This window comes from Primulina eburnea, chromosome 1 (genome assembly GCF_022965805.1).
Source record: "Primulina eburnea isolate SZY01 chromosome 1, ASM2296580v1, whole genome shotgun sequence".
NCBI classification, from domain to species: Eukaryota; Viridiplantae; Streptophyta; class Magnoliopsida; order Lamiales; family Gesneriaceae; genus Primulina; species Primulina eburnea.
In genome coordinates, this window is record NC_133101.1 from 6,612,305 (window position 1) to 6,633,187 (window position 20,883).

General features: G+C 30.4%; 2 protein-coding genes and 1 pseudogene across 2 annotated transcripts; 1 reads left to right on the forward strand and 2 right to left on the reverse strand.

The window, feature by feature from the left end:
• The first annotated feature begins 485 nt into the window (after positions 1-485).
• LOC140825061 (staphylococcal-like nuclease CAN2) lies at positions 486-4,211 on the forward strand. Its single transcript, XM_073186582.1, has 9 exons — positions 486-817; positions 1,046-1,101; positions 1,400-1,514; positions 1,589-1,699; positions 1,797-1,984; positions 2,090-2,146; positions 2,584-2,743; positions 2,944-3,012; positions 3,944-4,211. The coding sequence occupies exons 1-9, from the start codon at positions 671-673 to the stop codon at positions 4,040-4,042; spliced, it is 1,002 nt and encodes a 333-aa protein (XP_073042683.1). The 5' UTR covers positions 486-670; the 3' UTR covers positions 4,043-4,211.
• A 61-nt stretch (positions 4,212-4,272) lies between these two features.
• On the reverse strand, positions 4,273-6,574 carry LOC140803127 (uncharacterized; the record flags this gene model as incomplete). The annotated part of the gene is made up of 4 exons (XM_073158823.1): positions 4,273-4,441; positions 5,416-5,467; positions 5,571-5,633; positions 6,266-6,574. Coding segments are annotated over 4 exons (456 nt in total), but the record flags the coding sequence as incomplete, so codon positions are not given.
• A 1,348-nt stretch (positions 6,575-7,922) lies between these two features.
• On the reverse strand, positions 7,923-10,531 carry LOC140825070 (uncharacterized; annotated as a pseudogene).
• Positions 10,532-20,883: the final 10,352 nt, after the last annotated feature.

Below are 20,883 nucleotides of genomic sequence, written 5' to 3' on the forward strand. Positions count from 1 at the left end.
CGGGTTAGTGTGTCGCACAAGAAGTGTCAGGTGATTTGTTTGATTAACGTAATTTGCAAGCTATTGTATTAGTCCGAAAATTTATCCAATACATATCGAAAAATTACAGTCATGGGTTCCATCGTCATAAAAAAATTTAAAAAGTGAAGGATGAACCACACGTTAAAACAAAAATATATTACCCCCACTGTAAAAACAAAATAACAAAAAATGGAAACTTATAGAATTTTAATATAAAATTATTACAATTAATTTTAAAAAAAATAATTGTATAAAGTTAAAAAATATTATACGAAAGTGACTCTTGGTTGCGTGGATGAATATATAAGCAAATAAGCAACGGTTTTCTTACTTGTCTTATACGAAAGCCAAAAAGAGCCAAATCGAGCCGTTGACTTCAAATTCTTACCTGGTGGTCATATATTATTTCAAATTACTGCAGTGAGAAAAAACATAGACCAATTGCATCTCGCCACGTGCCCTACCTGATCCAGGTTTCGTCCACGAAATACGAAACCTCCCCCGGTCTTTCCTTGGATTTTCTCCGAATGACGAAAAAGTTTCCTGCAAAAACATATCAAGATTGAAATCCGTTCAAGATTGTAACTTTTTTCTTGCCCACAAATCGAAATCTTTTAATCTATTCGTGATTTCTTGTTTGGTTGTGTTCATGGGCAACGTTCTAAGACTTTTGTACGGCCAATGCTGCAAGCCTGCGGCGGATTCCGACGCGGCTGGATACCATGGCGTCACCATCGCCACTGTTGGAGTTTCGGCACTGGCCCAGGATTTGTATAGCTTTGAAATCACTTCCCAGGTTACCCATTAGCATTAAGTCTATCAATTAAATTTATTTGTGAAAGAATTAGCAAAAAGGGTTACTCTTGTACGGACATGTTGTGAGTTTAGTTGAGCTTATGGTTTGATCTGTCTTTGGGAACTGATTCATAGGTTTTTCAGTTGTTTAATTTCGGTTTTTAGGTTTTTTTCGTGGAATAAAAACGTATGTTCCGCTGTTGTGAATCTTGGTTTCACTATTTTTAAGGTTCCTCGAGGACTCAGTACGCATGTTGTCTCCTCTAAGAAAGCTCAGGCCAACTGGTAATTCACTGCTAATTTCTTGAATTAGAGATTTATTATTTTCTTTTACGTTATAGCTAATTTCTTGGTGAAATTTTGGTAGATATATAACTAAAATGCCCCTAAAAGGTGAAGTTATTTGCATACACGAGCAAAGAATTTAACTCGAGGGACGGCTTAACTTTGTTTACAACTCTTGTATGTTTCAAAGCATCTAAGTTATAATGGAACTTGAGATGATTGCTCTGCTAGTTGCTCCACTAAGTTTTAACCGGGCTCATGTTTTTTATTTATGCTCAACCTATGCACACAAATGAAGGTATAGGAAACTTTCCGTGGCATGGAGAGAAACAAAACCTCCCCCTAAAACACCAGAAGAAGCTTCAAGGCTTGTGATTCTGACCTTGAAAGGACATCAGAAAGCTGACGTTGAGGTACTAAGATAACAAAACTTGGTACAGTCCTCCAAAGAATGCAAGGTTTTAGTAAACTTATTGATTTATTACAGGGATTGTTGACTTTTTATGGCCTTCCTTTACCTCATATTTTGGTTGAGCTCATCAGTGTCACTCCTCCATCACGACCACAAGGACTCAAATTCGAATTGTACACTCTTCCAGTAAGCAAAACATATATTTTCTTGTAACAATTTTTAGGATTGGGGTTTCTTTTTGTTTGATATCACTTGTTTGACAGAACATTTTGTGTATAAAAAGGTTGATGCAAAGGCTGTGGCAGATGGAGATACAATTACTGCATATGTGAGCACTACAGATCAGAGAGAATCTGCAATTGTACCTAGAGAAGTGCAAGTTGCAGCTGTTCAAAGATCCAAGGCACGGGCACAGAAGAATTATGATAAGGCTGATGAACTTCATAAGAAAATTATTGATCTAGGATATAGGTTGGATAATTCTTGTGCAAAATTTGTCGAGTTTCTCCATTTGTTTTTTTCAGTTTGTGTTTGCCTGCCTGGAAGAAATATTAATGAGTTAGGCATGTCTTGCAGGGTCTTACAGGTGCAAAATCAGGAGGTTCTTGCACGAAAATATCGAATAAGACTAAGGTAAGGAAACTGTTAATTGTATTGAGGAGCACCCTTATGTAGAGGCAGAATAAAAATTTTGATTCATCATGTTGGTTAATGTAATAATTTTATTAAATAATGCTCAAGTAAAGGAAACACAATGGTAGTAATTTCGGATTCTGAGGCAGAATCAAGATTTTTGACAATCAACATTTTGTTGCGTAGGCCGTAGCAATCAAGTATCTTGGTTAGTGGATCCCCTTAGCCTTATAAAGCACTCCATAATTTATTGTGGAACCAAGTAGGATGTAACAGAATGCCACTGGAAATATATGCATATGCATAGGAGAATGAAAGATTGAGGGAGAAGATCTCCCGCACGCCTTCTCTTTTGCAACTATGACTAACCTTACTCTTCATGCATCAGCCCATTTATACAATGCAAGTTAAAATGGATCTTGAATGCAATGTGGCAGGGGAATTGATGCTCCAGAGAGTAAAATGGATTATGGACAAAGGGCGAAGGAAGTACTGACTAATATTGTTCAAGGCAAGTGTTTAAGAGTTTTGGTGTTCGATGAGGATCGTTACAGTCGCTTTGTAGCAGATGTTTATTGTAACGGCGTATTCGTGCAGGTATTAGATTTTTATACATTTTCTTGAAAATTTTAGTCGTACTAAATCAAAGTTACTAATGTTCATCAAAACTTTAAAAAAAATAATGTGGGTGCAGTGTGCAAAAAATGTTATTATGGCATACTTATTTTTGCAATGCACTTTTATTTGATTTAATGTATAGGGAAAAACACAGACTTTCTGAATGCTTATCTGTGTAGGAATCAATGCTTAAGAAGGGACTAGCATGGCATTATAAAGCATATGATCAACGGCCCGAATTGGATAAGGTAACTTCTCTATTTTTATGCTGGGCAAACTCTGAAATTTGGTTATGCACATAGTTATTAAATGCCCATAAAGTGTAAGCTTACCTAAACGAAGCTCATCCTTTGTGATTCAATATAAAAGGCACAACACCTCAATGGAGTGTGCTCTCAACGATAAAACCGAAGCCTTGGTATACTTTTAAGGCTCAAGGTGCCTTTTAATGGCATCTTAAGTAAATCCAAGATGAAGTGCAAGATAATAGCAGTTCGTTTTGCGTATATACTAACTTAATGCTTATTTTTCATCTGATTTAATAGGTTGTAAAGCATATTGAATCATATAAGATGAAATCTTATATTTGAAGTCTACCATATCATCTTTTGTTTGAAGTCCCCGCATTAATAGATGAAATCTTATATTTGAGGTCCCCGCATTAATAGGTGTTCAATGAGAATGAGTTCACTGAGCAAACCTCATCCGAATCAGAAATAGTCCCCACTAATTGGCAGAGAATTTATAATTACTGTGATGCATAATTATTCTTCACAATTCAATACATCCTTGTAACTCCATTCCACGAAGAACATCATACTGTGACTTACTTTCCAATCTTCTGATGGCCACGAGGTCTTAAATTCAGTGTTATCCTTAGTCATATAGGAGCTTGTGCATTGTAGCTGGAGATTCATCGTTCAATGGCGTGCATAGATTCCTATTTACATATTGTATGCTGACGGCATTTTGTATGCATGCAAATTATCGAATTTATATCGAAGTCTCATAGTACATGCTAACTATGAGTGAAAGTTCTTCCGGCCATTATCCAGGCTGTGAAAGGATCATAATGTATATTCTTTATGAAACTAGAGTCTGTTTTTTGAGTGGAGTGGTGCCATTGGGTCTAACATAATCATTTTGCACCTTTCTTATTTGTGTTGTATTGTAATGAAGTGGGAGAGAGAGGCTCGAGCCAAACGTGTTGGATTATGGGCTTCATCCAACCCTCAAATGCCATGGGAATGGAGGAAGAACAAGCGTGAAGGTAGATAACTGAAAACAAAGAATCTTCAAATAATAATGAGGATTTGTCGAAGTAGTGAAAGATTTGGAATCATTAATATTTATTGTTGAAGCATATTGTTAATCATCATGTAATATATTATTATTATTATTATTATTATTATTATTATTATTATTGATTAAAAATTGTAAAAGCTTACTGGAACTTGCATAAATTGCTTCAAGGACAACTTAATAATCAATGTATTACAATCTGCATTGATGCATGAAAACAACACATTCCTCAAGCGAGAGTAACTCAAAATTCGCTACTCGAGCAAGTTTGAACACCAGCAAAGAAAGTTTGTCTAGTCGAGCTCGAGTCTCTACTCGAACTCCACAGCATTGCACCTTACTTTCATTCACCCTCTTTACTAACACCTATTTTCTCTGACAAAATAATGTGCAACAATTTGAATCAAGATTTCCAATGCAAAATGATTTATTACCATATAGGGAAATGCTACATGTACGTACAAAAACATTTTCCAAATGATACAATTGAAAACTAAAAACTTGAGAAATTTTTTTGTAAGAAACCAAGAGAAAAACCATGGATCTGTGACAAACTCGGAATGAAAGTGTCGTCATTTGAAAACAATAGGCGTGAAAAAGGAGAAGTCTGTCACAGAGGTCTGATAACCTTAGGCGTTCGTGCAGCATACAATTACAAATACTATCATAAGCGCGTAGCAGTAGTCGATACACAATTTTTCAAGAGTGCAACAGTTGGACAAGTATAATATGTTGTGCAATGTGCACCACTGGATCTCCAGAAAATGTTGCCAATATCGCGTCACAAAGAGTAAATTTAGTGCCGTCATTAGGAAATCCAGTAGTTCGTCTGAAACACATCTGCATTGCAAGTGTAGGGTTAAATGAACTCAAGAAACCGATTTCCAAGAAAATAAGAAAAAGATGCATCATTTGTATAAGCACATCACACTTTTCTTCAGAACAACTAAACATACATTTCTAACTTCTTGTTCTGGAGACAGCACCATCCAATATCAAATTCTTGACAAATTTATTGTAAACCATTTTATGGTGCAATAATTTTGTAGGACTGTAGTTTCATTAAATTCATTAGTGGAAATTTTTGAAAAAATCATGCCTCTTGCTCATGTAGCTGTATATTATTGAGAAAGTGCCAACTTCTTAAAAGTTAAAACCAGCACGCATGAAGGTGAAAAGTGCAAGCAATGCCATGGCAGTTCATGCTATCAAATCAAATAAATAATTAAAGACCCAAATGTAGTAAACAGAAGCTATTAGTCATCAGCATAAATTTTCATTAAAAGTGCACAGAGAATTCATCTCAATTTGTTATCACCTACGTTCCACAAAAAAACATCTCGACCTACTTGACATCTTCCTTGGTATCATCAGAATCCGAGTCACTCGCATTATAACAACCTAAAGAAAAAATTAGTATTCTCAAGACTATACAGAAAACAAGGGAGGAATCACATGGAACCACAGATATTTCTGTAGATTAAGGCAAAAACAAAAAATGCACCTGGATGCTTATTGCCAACTTTCCACACTGAATTCGGGATGCCCTGCCTATCCGCGTTCTTCCCTGAATACAAAATCCATGAGAAGCTAACGCACTTCCATAATCCATATTCAAACAAAGGTCGAATCTTTGATGATTCCAATATAAAAAGGTTGAATCTTTGATAATTCTAATATCCAAGACTGAGTTGCAAACATTTCTAAATAGGTATCCCTTTCGAGAACAGAAGTATTTTTGGCCAATGGACTTCACAAACCATTCCTAATTCCTGCGGACTTATTACACACTAGTAAGCTAATATTATCAAGAACTGTTTGCTTTTGAAATAAACCATAACGGAATTATCCTCATTTATCTATACTTGTATGCTTTCTTACACTGTTGTGCATGACGTCTTTGTGACTTTGTCCGTAAAATTTGCGAAGCACAGAGAATAACCCATGGTCGTGCAAATATACATCCCTAAACTAACTTCAAGAACATCTCCCTTCCACTTAACTTCACCACACTAATTGTCTCACTGACCATTAAAACAACATTATTTAGTTTGAACATCTATTTTCTCAATTCAATCTTTCCGCAAATAAGTTTTAAAAAAATCCCTCAAAACGTAGAATTTAACAAAACAAACAACCACGATATAAGAAATAAAGACCCATTAACTCTGAATGACAGAAACAAATAATGGAAGATACCTTCTGGGCATCCCTGGGAACCCCGTACCCGCTGTAATACATTCGTCCCACGAGCACCTGCATGGCAATATCACCTGCCTTGGCTTCTTTGAGAGTATATTGAAAGCACTGGGTAACGCAGTCGCTAACAACCTCCGCCGCTGCTCCGAGTTCTCGGTCACATCCATATGCCGTATCGACGAGGTACACTATTGTCCGGATATAATATGGGTCGGGTCTTGGGTCCGGCGGCGCCTTTGGTTGTTGGAGGCTGTTACCTTTGCCAGTCGTTGGAATCTCTTGCAGATTGACTTGATTTTCCCATGAAATAATTTATTTTTTTTGCAAATAAAATTTTTTTAAGGTCAAAAAGCTCATAATATTATTGTAAATAATCTTCAGTTACAAGCTTTAGCAACAAGAAAAAAAGTTACCATTTACCCAAACAAAAGATAAGGAGAGGAAAAAGTAAAACAAGCAATATGATGAGCTATTTTATTAACTAGATCTGCGCTCATGAATAATATTATAAACCATAGGTGCTTTCATGTTCTCTATTATTTCTGTACGTACAGAATCCAATATAGCTAAGATATGTTTGGTGGTTACTGTCTGCACATGCCAGAAGTGAATATGATGCAACTTGAACATCTTGAAAACTTTTCTCATATAGCAGTTTAATGCCTTATCAGAATGTCAGGAGTTCACCATGAGCTATAGAAATTGGTTGATTAATTTGTTTACCGAATGTCAATCTCGAACTACTCCACCAATGCTATATTGATTCTGATCCTCATTCCACCTACATTAAGTTTGAGAGCGCATGACTTTGGTAGTTGCCAAGTCATCTCCTGGCTTCCTCGCTCAGATGGGCAGGCAATTGTCTCCTTCATTCATGCCTTTTGAAATTCAGATAGCATTGCAGAGCTCCATGAGATATTTTCCGTCATCGGTTCCTCTTATAGCCATGAAGAAAATTCAGCATTTCTCTCCAAATTGCCCATGTATATATTGCTAGGTATTCGAACTTGGTCATTTGGTCTTTCTGCCATGGACATATCTCCATAGTGGTGGTTCGGGAAGCTTTTTTTAAGACATTCTGGAACGGTGTGTTATTTCATAGGACGTTAAGAGCAGGGCAGAATAATAGAGCATGACAGGACGAATCTACGGAAAAATTATGAATCATACAAGATTCCCTTACCAACACATGTTGACGACTTAGATTACGATTAGTGAGGATACAATCATGGGAAATACTCCACCAGAATAGCCGAACTTTAGGCGGAACAAAGAAGGCTCCAGATAAAGGCGATATGGATATAATATGTTTTTTTCATTTAAATCGAGAAGTTAATTTTAATGTTATAATATGTTTTTCTTCAATTAAATTTTAGAAATTTAGCGGAAATAACTTTGATGTATTGTTTTTCATCTTATTCAAATGTTATTTTGCTTATTGTTCATTAAAGTATTTTTTTTTGTTAACTTTAAAAAAATAGATTTCTGCTATCTTAAATCGAACATTATAATTCATTACAATGATATTTGTTATTAATTTCAAAATGTGAGAATAATAATTTTAATCCATTTTATTTTAATATATTCCAATGAGATTCAATATCTCTTCCAGCAAGTAAACTTCCGTCTTTCCTAGAGATGGAAGGATACAGCACACTTCAAAAACAAAAGAAAATCCAATAACTTGACATCTTTGAATTCATTTACACATATACCAGAAAACTAGATCTCTTATGGCATCTGAGAATCAAGAAGCAACAGAATAGACACTCCACCCTAGACTTACATAAAGTTACAACACAAGGGTCGTCATAAGAGCGATTTTATGGATTATCTGAATGTATCGATACAAATAGCACGACGGTTCAAAGACACTTCATGCTATATCTCTTCGTATAACCGAAGGAGCCGGCGGCGACATTGTTTCATCTCTACCGTGTGCAAAAGATCCGTGTTCTATAACAGAATGCTCGGCAACATGCCTTTGGTGCTCATTGAAAAAACGGCTTGGACTAGGGGAGTTAGCCTTCATGATATGTGATGGAGAAGAGTCGTTGGCGGAAGGAGAACCAGGACCGGATATTAATTGGAATTCTCCATCTTCACGAGGCAACGGGGATATAGATGATACATCGTCTTTTTTCTTGCAAAACTTATCCTCTACGATATCATATGAATTCCCAGTTCTTACTTCTTGAGCAAGGGAGCACCAACAGCAGAAAAGCCACAGAGCACAATCGGTAACAGCAGGTTTACCACAGCAAAATTTATATGGTGGCAAGTTGAATCTTTTCCGCATTTGTATCCTCCAAAATCCGCCGTAAAGTAGTCCAAACACACACAGGAAAATTCCAGTCACGCCTAAAGCCTCACGGACAGTCTCGTTGTTGATATTAATAGCAGCAAGATTGAAAATCCAAAAAGGAGCCATAGCAAAATAGAAGAAACGTTGCAACGTGGACGTACATGTTGCCTAGACCGAGCCTCTCCATATTCCATCCAAAAACACAAAAGCTACAGAATAACGAGAGGTAAGCCAGGGAAATATCGTCCCAAAAATCAAGAATACCTCCACTCCACCGTGGCTTCGTCTCAACGGTTCTTTGCTCATCTCTTGACTGCAAATGAAAATCTCTTTTCCAGTGATCTTCTCCTTCAATTGTTCTTGCCTTGTACTATCATCTGTGGTAATTGGAATCCCTGCTTCTTCATCTATTTCCGGCTCATAGTCTTTGCCAAGAGGGCTAAGCATAGAGTAAATTCCAGCAAATGCCGGAGCACCAATTGCTACAGATATACACAATCCGACCCCAATTGGGGGTCGTTCTGACCTCTTATAGCCCAAATTAAGACCACATAATGCATATTGAGCAAAACAGTTAACATTGAGCAGAATCACAACTACCATCATATGCGCCCATTCGTGGGGTTTATATGTGCCATTCTTGCAGTATATTTTACGGAGCTTCACAACATCTTCGGGCTGCCATTTCAATAATAACACAAAGTGATATATTCGTTTTGGGTGTTGATACAAACACATGAGTGTGAATAGCGCATTGAGAATCTGATTATTGACTTCAAACCAAGCATCTCTTTGCGACTTCTTCGGGAGAGCGTGGTTCAGCATTCCAGTCATGACCATGAATAAAATAGCACCGGAAACAGCCACACACACGATCCAAACAAAAAGAGCCAAGTTTATGGGATTCCTTATCCATTCTTGGCTGATCTTCCCAAGACTATTCCAATCGATTTTCCGAGAAAATATTCGCTGAAAACGTTCACGAATATGAAGACTGCTAGAAGATGGCACCGAGCGCGAAAATACATCCCTCTCCTCGGCTATGCGTTGAAACTTCACAGATGGAGAGTCCAATTTACCAAACTTAAAGAAATTGAGCTTCTTGGAACGAGGAGAAAGGCCATCTTTGAACCCATTTCCCGATATTTCATCACTTATAAGACCCCTTTGAGACGTCGAAATATGAAGAGGGGCGAGATTCTTGCCTTTAACAACACTAGACCCCTCACCTTCACCGGTTTTCTCGCAATTATCATTTGACACCATGTTGATTTTGTACTATGCTATGCAATGAAATCAATCATTTCCCTTCCTCATATAAAACAACCAATTCTGTTGTATATGTTCGACAAGAAATGCCAATAAGTTAATGACCCTTTACTGAAGATAATAAATGGAACGAACAAAACTTAAAAAAAAAAAAAAAACTGAATAGTCAATCTATGTTCAGCCAAACAAGCTATATGATATTCACATCAAGAAGAGAGGGAACTCAAAAATCATAAGCCCATATTGCATCATTGATAAAGAAAAGAATAACCTAGATTCCATCTATAATTAAATCTAGCAAAAATTCCCAAACTAAATCAATCAATTCCAAAAAGTATGAAATAAAATCGGAGTATGACTTAGAAAACCAATCCTCAAAATCGGGGGAAAACACATACTTGGGCGTAAAATTTCTCAGTTATATCAACCGGTAAAGAAAATAAACACTGAAAATTACGGAAAATAAACCAACTATACCCCAAGAAAAAAAGTTACAAAAAACTCACCAATTGGAAAGGATTACAAGAAAAGCATACGAGCTCGAACGTTTTCTAGTAAAGATTCAATCTTGAGGTTGTTCAGCTGATTTCTACTGTCAATTGTTTGATTCTTTTCTTGCTGTCTTTTTCCGAAAGCTTCCGAAGGAGAATAAAAAATTCAAGTGGCTGCAACAAAGCGAGGCACTAACTAATCAGCGCCTTGTTTACAAAATAATAATGTTAATTGACTTTTATTAATTTTTTTAAATTTTTATAATTAATTTTAAATATTAAAATAATAATATCAACTCAAAATCCCAAGAAGAAACTTCTCTGCCGCCTTCTATGATTTAAAAAAAAAATGTGTACATACTCCCGACGTCCACAATTATTTTTTCAGATGTAATTTGGTATAAAATATATGATATTACATAACAAATTATTTTAGATCTGATATAGTTATATAGCAGATAAAATTTTGAGTATAAAATTTGAACAACTATATTAATATCAATATTTTTATACTTTGTTTGTGTGCTCAAATATCGTATATTAGTAACCAATTTAAAAGATTTTATACTGAAATATCACATATCAGTACCACATTTTTTCTGTTTTATACAAATTTTTATCCGAAAAAACATGTGTGATTAATATCAAAATTTGTTATACATGTTTGGGTAATAAAAAATAATAATATATCAGTGTCAGATATGTAACATTTAATACCCAAATATCAATACCAAATTTTCACAGTTTTGTATCAAATTTTCATCCGAAAAAGACATATTATTAATATCAAATTTGTTATACATATTTGATACTCAGAAATCATGTATTAGTGACAGATCTGGAACATTTAATTTTCAAATGTCATAAATTAACAGTAGTTTTTCAAGGTTTTATACCGAATTTTCATCCGAAAAAGTACATGTCAATCATATATATTAGTGTCATATCTACAACATTTAGTTCTCAAATATCATATTTTTGTTTCAAATTTTCAATATTTTGTACTGGAAACATTTATGGTGTTAATAAGGAATTGGAAAAAAAAAAAAAGTATGATAGAACTCAATACAAATTTAACTATAAAATGATTATTTATTGATCATTTGCTCATATTTTATTATTATTTCTTAATTTTGTTGTCCGTAAATTACATCTAATATAAAGTTCCAAAATTATTTTTATGAAGGTCCTAGTTAATTTAGTTTTTAATGTATATAGGTGTTTTAGTTATTCCAAAAATAAACAGAACATAATTTATTGTTGTCCGTCTAGACGTTTTTTATTTAAATATCTAATTTTTTTTTAAATAATTCCTCTATATCATACTTTAACTCAAAATTAAAAGTATATCATCTTTTTTCTTAATAAATTGATAGAAAAATATATCAAACAATATTTTATAAAAAATTAAAAAGTTCTATATATTATATTAGGCAGTTGCGTGGATTTAAAAATTGGGACGATGGGTGACCGCTCAGCGCCATATACGCAGCTTAGATGGTCCTAAGAGGCACCTTTTAGAACACTGTAATATAAGCAAATAATTAGAATAAAATACTAAATTCAGTGAAGAAAAACTACAAAAATCATTATCTTTTTTTATATATACCTTAATGAAATGTTTTTTTTAAGGTCAATGCTTGTACTTTATTGAAAATCTAAAATGTCATTTGTTACAAGACGAATCAACCAAATAGGAAAATCTCCAATCTCTCACACAAAATGAGATGAGGAAGAAATAGCAAAAGAAGCGATCGAGTGTGCAACTACATTCGCCGATCGTCGAATATGGCTAAGTGAAGTGTTACTTAAGGACTCCAGGAGAATTCTAATATCTGTAGCAATTGACCCTACGTAATTGAGATTCTCTTCCAACCTTGTGGTTGCTTGCACGGCTAATAGAGAATCTGAAGTGACTTCATGAAGCGATAGGTTTCACATTTGAGAGATATCTTAATGAAATGTTAACATTATATTTTATTATAAAATCCACGATCGGTATTTTTTTTATGTACACTCAAATTTTTGGACTAATACATTAGAGCATCCACATTGGTGCATTAATGAGTAATTATAAACACCATTTAGTATTCATTCACTAATATGGATGTGTAGATTATAATCATGCTGATATGTCAGCATGGAAATTCAACTGAATTAATTTAGTTAATTCACATAATTTTTTTTTTTTAAAAAAAGACAAGATCGTCTGAAAACACGATTCAAACACGAACGTCTGGCATGTGTAATACGTCTGGCACGTGCATTACACAGTACTTAGGAGAGCGTGCTGTATCCCATTACACACTGCTCCATTAATTTTTTTTAAACTTTTTTTCAAAAAAGCCAAACGTTTGGCTGTTTGACTATATATATATAATAATAATATATATTATTTTTATTTTATTTTTTTGTAGTGAAAAATACATCCTTCCAATAATTAAATTTTAATATAATCACTATTGTTTATACTTTAACTATACAACTATATATTTTATGTTCTCTTAATTCTTTTTTTCTTTCCCATTATATCAATTTTAAAAATTGAAAACCATATTTTTCCAAAAAAAATAAAAAACTTTTATTTTAATTTTTTAAAAAAACCTGTTTATTAGTCCATTTTTTTCAATAGACTATACACACATATTTCTATGGACAACATACACATACATCTATGATATTTTTTTAAAAAAATGTTTATTTCTCCATTTTAAAAATTGCACTTTATTATGAAAAGAGCCGAGATTTTAGTTGTTTAAAAAAAATATAAAAAGGTTATCAATTGTAATGCCCGAGAATTAATCACTATTAATCAAGGATTATTGATTTATAATTGAACGTGATTATGAAAGGACCAATTGAGACACGATTTAGGATAATATGCGGCTATTTATTTTGAATTTAGAATGTGTTGCCGAAGCAACACCACACCCACACTCATGGTTAGACCGCATCCGCGGTCGATGTCCAGTAGGGTAGCAATTTTTGAAAAACTGAGACCGCACCCGCGGTAAGAAACACGACCGCACCCGCGGTGCATCAAGGACCGCACCCGCGGTGTGACGTGCAGTGCAAAGAGCTATGCCACGTCTCATGTTATTGCATGGATATATATATCTATACTATTATAAATATATGAGTTTGAATTGTGAATTTACTTGGTTACCCTTTTCCAACTATCTATCTATATCTATACTTAAGGGGGGTGTATTCAACGTGAGAAATTTATTGACTTTTAATGACTTTTGTAGATTTTAAAAATATAGATGTATTCAATCAAGACTTTTGCATACTCTATAGAAGTCTTGTGGTATTCAAAATAGACTTTCTTGGAGTTTTAAAAAGTCAAGTGGTATTCAACATTGACTTTTATAAACTCTATAAAAGTCTACATATATTCAAATTTTTCATGGACTTTTAATAACTCCATGGAATTCATTGACATACAAACATTAAAGCCTAAGGTACAACTACAAATTGTAAAAAATTGTATTTGGTTCACCATAAAGATTTGAATGGATTTTTTAAAACTTATAACTCTCTCTCTCTGTCGCTTCACATCACATATCTTCATATCTTCTCTCCTCTCATCTATTTCTATTACTCTATCAAATTTTCGAAGTGTATCTCTATATATATTTTCATTTTTTTTTTCAAATTTTTCATTTTTTGGCTGATTGTTATTTAATAATTTTTATTTTAATAACACGGGGAAATTTTGAATTATAGAATTGATTTTGTGATTTTTAATTTATGATTAGTTAAGTACAAAATTTATAAAATTCTATAAAAAAAAATCTACAAAAGTCTATAAAAATCTTGCAAAAAAGTCTACATAAATCCACATAAATCTGTTTATAAATCTGTGAGATTCCATAAAAGTCAATAAAAATTTATCAAATCCATAAAAGTCTATCATTTAAAAAAGTCATTAAAAGTCATCAAAACTCTGAATTGAATACACCTCACTTATACTTATACTTATATATATATATATATATATATATATATATATATATATATATATATATATAAATATATGAGTTTGAATTGTGAATTCACTTGATTACCCTTTTCCAACTATTACTTAATTAATGTCTTATTTATTTATTTAGGTGACTTTTCAATTTTCTTATCTAATTACCTAATTTGTTTAATTAATACATTTTATTTTACTATGCATTATTTCACATCAATATATTTTCTAAACTTTATAATAAAAAAATGGTTCGGACTTAATTTTTTTAAACTTCAAGTTACATTAACATATCTATATCTATCTATATCTATATCTATATACTGTTATAAATATATGAGTTTGAATTGTGAATTTACTTGGTTACCTTTTTCCAACTATCTATCTATATCTATACTTATACTTACTATTATAAATATATGAGTTTGAATTGTGAATTCACTTGGTTACCTTTTTCCAGCTATTACTTAATTAATGTCTTATTTATTTATTTAGGTGACTTTTCAATTTTCTTATTATGTTTTATACCTAAAAATAGTTCAAACTTTATTTTTTAAACTTCAAGTTAAATGAACATATATATAAATTTATGGTTAGTATTTTTTAAATCTAAAATAAAATTTTCTATGTTTTATAACCAAAAATGGTAAGGACTTAATTTTTAAACTTCAAGTTACATGAACATATAAATTTTTTGTTAGCGGTTCAGACTTAATTCTTGAAACTTCAAATTAAATAAACATATATGTTTTATAACCAAAAATAATTTAAAATGTATTTATTAAACTTCAAGTTAAATAAATATATAAATTTGTGGTTAGTATTTTTTAAACCTATAATATATTTTCTATTTTTTTAACAAAAAATGATTCATATTTAACTTTTTTAGCTTAAAGTTAAATGAATATATAAATATGTCATTATCTCATTTATATTTATCTATAACACTCATCCATACATTTTTGGTGATCTAATATTTGATTTGCATATGGTTTCAATATATAAATTTAGCTTAAATAAATATTTGTAGATGTTGGTGACTTATTGTATTTGAAATAATTGTGAGATCATCACGATGTGAATAATTTTAGTTCTTTATTTTTTGTAATAATAATAATAAAGTATTGTGATTTCACCGACTTATTAAAATGAACATACTCATATAATATTGTTCTAACGTTTGTTGATTTGATTGATTTATATATGATTAACATATGTTCTTAATTTTTTTAAAATTAAAGTTAAATGAACATATTAATTTTTAGTTAGAGGTTCAGACTTAATTTTTAAAACTTCAAGTTAAATAAAGTTAATTTATTTAATTGATAGATTGATACATCATTATGCATTATTTTCCCAATTATTAGTTAATAATTGATATATTTTAATTTAATTTAGCTTATTTATTTATTTAATTGATACATAAATATGCTAGTATAAATATATGAGTTTGAATTGTGAATTCACTTGATTACCCTTTTCCAACTATTACTTAATTAATGTCTTATTTATTTATTTAGGTGACTTTTCAATTTTCTTATCTAATTACCTAATTTGTTTAATTAATACATTTTATTTTACTATGCATTATTTCACATCAATATATTTTCTAAACTTTATAATAAAAAAATGGTTCGGACTTAATTTTTTTAAACTTCAAGTTACATTAACATATCTATATCTATCTATATCTATATCTATATACTGTTATAAATATATGAGTTTGAATTGTGAATTTACTTGGTTACCTTTTTCCAACTATCTATCTATATCTATACTTATACTTACTATTATAAATATATGAGTTTGAATTGTGAATTCACTTGGTTACCTTTTTCCAGCTATTACTTAATTAATGTCTTATTTATTTATTTAGGTGACTTTTCAATTTTCTTATTATGTTTTATACCTAAAAATAGTTCAAACTTTATTTTTTAAACTTCAAGTTAAATGAACATATATATAAATTTATGGTTAGTATTTTTTAAATCTACAATAAAATTTTCTATGTTTTATAACCAAAAATGGTAAGGACTTAATTTTTAAACTTCAAGTTACATGAACATATAAATTTTTTGTTAGCGGTTCAGACTTAATTCTTGAAACTTCAAATTAAATAAACATATATGTTTTATAACCAAAAATAATTTAAAATGTATTTATTAAACTTCAAGTTAAATAAATATATAAATTTGTGGTTAGTATTTTTTAAACCTATAATATATTTTCTATTTTTTTAACAAAAAATGATTCATACTTAACTTTTTTAGCTTAAAGTTAAATGAATATATAAATATGTCATTATCTCATTTATATTTATCTATAACACTCATCCATACATTTTTGGTGATCTAATATTTGATTTGCATATGGTTTCAATATATAAATTTAGCTTAAATAAATATTTGTAGATGTTGGTGATTTATTGTATTTGAAATAATTGTGAGATCATCACGATGTGAATAATTTTAGTTCTTTATTTTTTGTAATAATAATAATAAAGTATTGTGATTTCACCGACTTATTAAAATGAACATACTCATATAATATTGTTCTAACGTTTGTTGATTTGATTGATTTATATATGATTAACATATGTTCTTAATTTTTTTAAAATTAAAGTTAAATGAACATATTAATTTTTAGTTAGAGGTTCAGACTTAATTTTTAAAACTTCAAGTTAAATAAAGTTAATTTATTTAATTGATAGATTGATACATCATTATGCATTATTTTCCCAATTATTAGTTAATAATTGATATATTTTAATTTAATTTAGCTTATTTATTTATTTAATTGATACATAAATATGCTAGTATAAATATATGAGTTTGAATTGTGAATTCACTTGATTACCCTTTTCCAACTATTACTTAATTAATGTCTTATTTATTTATTTAGGTGACTTTTCAATTTTCTTATCTAATTACCTAATTTGTTTAATTAATACATTTTATTTTACTATGCATTATTTCACATCAATATATTTTCTAAACTTTATAATAAAAAAATGGTTCGGACTTAATTTTTTTAAACTTCAAGTTACATTAACATATCTATATCTATCTATATCTATATCTATATACTGTTATAAATATATGAGTTTGAATTGTGAATTTACTTGGTTACCTTTTTCCAACTATCTATCTATATCTATACTTATACTTACTATTATAAATATATGAGTTTGAATTGTGAATTCACTTGGTTACCTTTTTCCAGCTATTACTTAATTAATGTCTTATTTATTTATTTAGGTGACTTTTCAATTTTCTTATTATGTTTTATACCTAAAAATAGTTCAAACTTTATTTTTTAAACTTCAAGTTAAATGAACATATATATAAATTTATGGTTAGTATTTTTTAAATCTACAATAAAATTTTCTATGTTTTATAACCAAAAATGGTAAGGACTTAATTTTTAAACTTCAAGCTACATGAACATATAAATTTTTTGTTAGCGGTTCAGACTTAATTCTTGAAACTTCAAATTAAATAAACATATATGTTTTATAACCAAAAATAATTTAAAATGTATTTATTAAACTTCAAGTTAAATAAATATATAAATTTGTGGTTAGTATTTTTTAAACCTATAATATATTTTCTATTTTTTTAACAAAAAATGATTCATACTTAACTTTTTTAGCTTAAAGTTAAATGAATATATAAATATGTCATTATCTCATTTATATTTATCTATAACACTCATCCATACATTTTTGGTGATCTAATATTTGATTTGCATATGGTTTCAATATATAAATTTAGCTTAAATAAATATTTGTAGATGTTGGTGATTTATTGTATTTGAAATAATTGTGAGATCATCACGATGTGAATAATTTTAGTTCTTTATTTTTTGTAATAATAATAATAAAGTATTGTGATTTCACCGACTTATTAAAATGAACATACTCATATAATATTGTTCTAACGTTTGTTGATTTGATTGATTTATATATGATTAACATATGTTCTTAATTTTTTTAAAATTAAAGTTAAATGAACATATTAATTTTTAGTTAGAGGTTCAGACTTAATTTTTAAAACTTCAAGTTAAATAAAGTTAATTTATTTAATTGATAGATTGATACATCATTATGCATTATTTTCCCAATTATTAGTTAATAATTGATATATTTTAATTTAATTTAGCTTATTTATTTATTTAATTGATACATAAATATGCATTATTTCAAATAAAAAATTGAATGTTATTAATATTTCTTACATATTTTTTTATTATGCATTCTTTCAAATTAAAAAGTAGGCTACTATTAATATTTTTTAAAGGTATATATTCTATGTTTCATAACAAAAAATAGTTCAAACATAATTTTTTAAACTTCAAGCCAAATAAACATATACGTTTTATAAGCAAAAATGGTTCAAACTGTATTTTTTAAACTTCAAGTTAAATGAACATATAGATTTGTGGTTAGTGGTTCAGAGAATAAAATATAAATCAAACAAAGAGAAGAATTTTGTTTTCTGTTATATATTTTATTTATTCACCAATGATCCTTTTATAGGCAAATACACATATGAAAATAATCATAAAAATAACAACAATATTTGACCACTAAACCATGAAATAACAAATATGCTAAGATAATTATTTTCTATAATACTTTGTTAATAATAAACAATGACTAACAGACTTTATTTGACAAGACAGATAACTAAGTATTTCGACAAACCTTTAACAATTCAATAATATCTCCCTTAAACCGATAAGGTAAACATCGGCTTAATAAGAACATCATCCCTCAAATTTGTTTTGTAGTATGCTAATACCAAGTAGCTCCCTTAGTTTATGAAATGCAGGCAGTTTCAGGGACTTGGTAAACATGTCAGCTACTTGGTTTTCACTTTTGCAATAGATGAGATCAATTGTTTCATTCTTTGTGAGGTCACTTAAAATTGATATTTCACATCAATGAGCTTGCTTCTTCCATGGAGGACTAGATTCTTTGATAGTTTTATGGCTGAACTATTATCATAATAAATTGTAAAAGGATCATGATTCTTGAATTTAAGCTCTTCAAGAATTTTTCTCAACCAAATAGCTTGACATGCACGTGAAGTTGATGCAACAAATTTAGCTTCAATAGTTGATAAAGTAACAATTGATTGTTTCTTCGAAGTGCATGGAACAACCGTTTGATCTAAGAAAAAAATCATATCCTTAAGTTCTTTTTCTATCATCTCGATTTCCTTCAAATCTGATTGTTCTCCTTTCTTGTAGTAGAGACCAAGTTCTTGTGTTCGTTGTCGGCATCATAAAATCCTCTTAACAGCTTAAAAATGCATTTCTGTAGGATTCTCAATGTATCTGCTTATGAGACTGAAAGAATACATAATATCCGACATTGTTGCTGTCAAATACATTAAGCTTCTAACAATTTGCTTGTAAAATGTGTTGTCAATCTTCTTTCCTTCACAAAATTTTGTTAGCTTCAAACCATAGTCTATGGGAGTACTTGCAGAATTGCATTTCTTCCTATTAAATCTGCACAAAACTTTTTGAACACGTTTCTTTTGTGAAATAAAAATCTCATAAGTAGATTGAACTACTTCATACCAAGAAAATGATGCATCTTGCCAAGATCCTACATATCAAACTCAACCATCATGGACTTCTTAAAATTTTCAAACATGACACTATCATTTTCAGAAAATATAAGATCATTAACATATAAACAAACAATGAGATTTTTCCTTCATCTTCAATTTTGTACAAAGTTTATACTCATATGGACTTTTTTGAAAACATACCTTAAAAAATAAGTCTCAATTCGACTATACTAAGCTCGTGGGACTTGCTTTAGCCCATACAAAGTTTTTTTCAATTTATACACTTTATGCTCATTTCCAACTTAATATAACAAGGAGGTTGATGGATACATATATGTTCTTCCAAGTCTCCATGTAAAAACGTCTATTTCACAGCCAAATAGAAGATAGACCATGAATATTGTGCTACTAAGGCAATTACCAGTCTGATCGTATCATGTCTTGCAACTGAGCAAATATTTCTTTATAACGACTCCAAACTCTTGTTTGTAATCTTTTGCTACCAACGGTGCCTTGAATTTGTAGGCTTTCCATTTTCTTTCAATTGTAAATATACTTCACACATCATTTTTTGACCTTTTGGAAGCTCGATAAGTTCCCAAGTTTTATTTTTATCGATGGATGTGATTTCAGAATCCATTGCCTTTTGCTATTTCGATTCTTTGACACCTTCTTCGAAATCTACTGGATCATAATATGAAAATAGAGCAAAATGAACAAATTAATCTTCAATTTGGTTATTACCAGTTACCTCATAATTTGTCATCCATTTTACTCTTCTTCTAAATCTTTGAGATCTTTGTTCATTTTCTGTCTCATTGACTGAAATATATTGATTGATTATTGATTGTTGCTTGTACTCTACAGATTATGCATTCTCCAAAGGATGCTGCATTTCTTCTCCATTTTCTCCATCAAAATCAGCTTGAAATGGTTGTTTAACAGTATTTTCATCAACGAAAAACTACTGAACATCATGAATATTTTTTGATGGA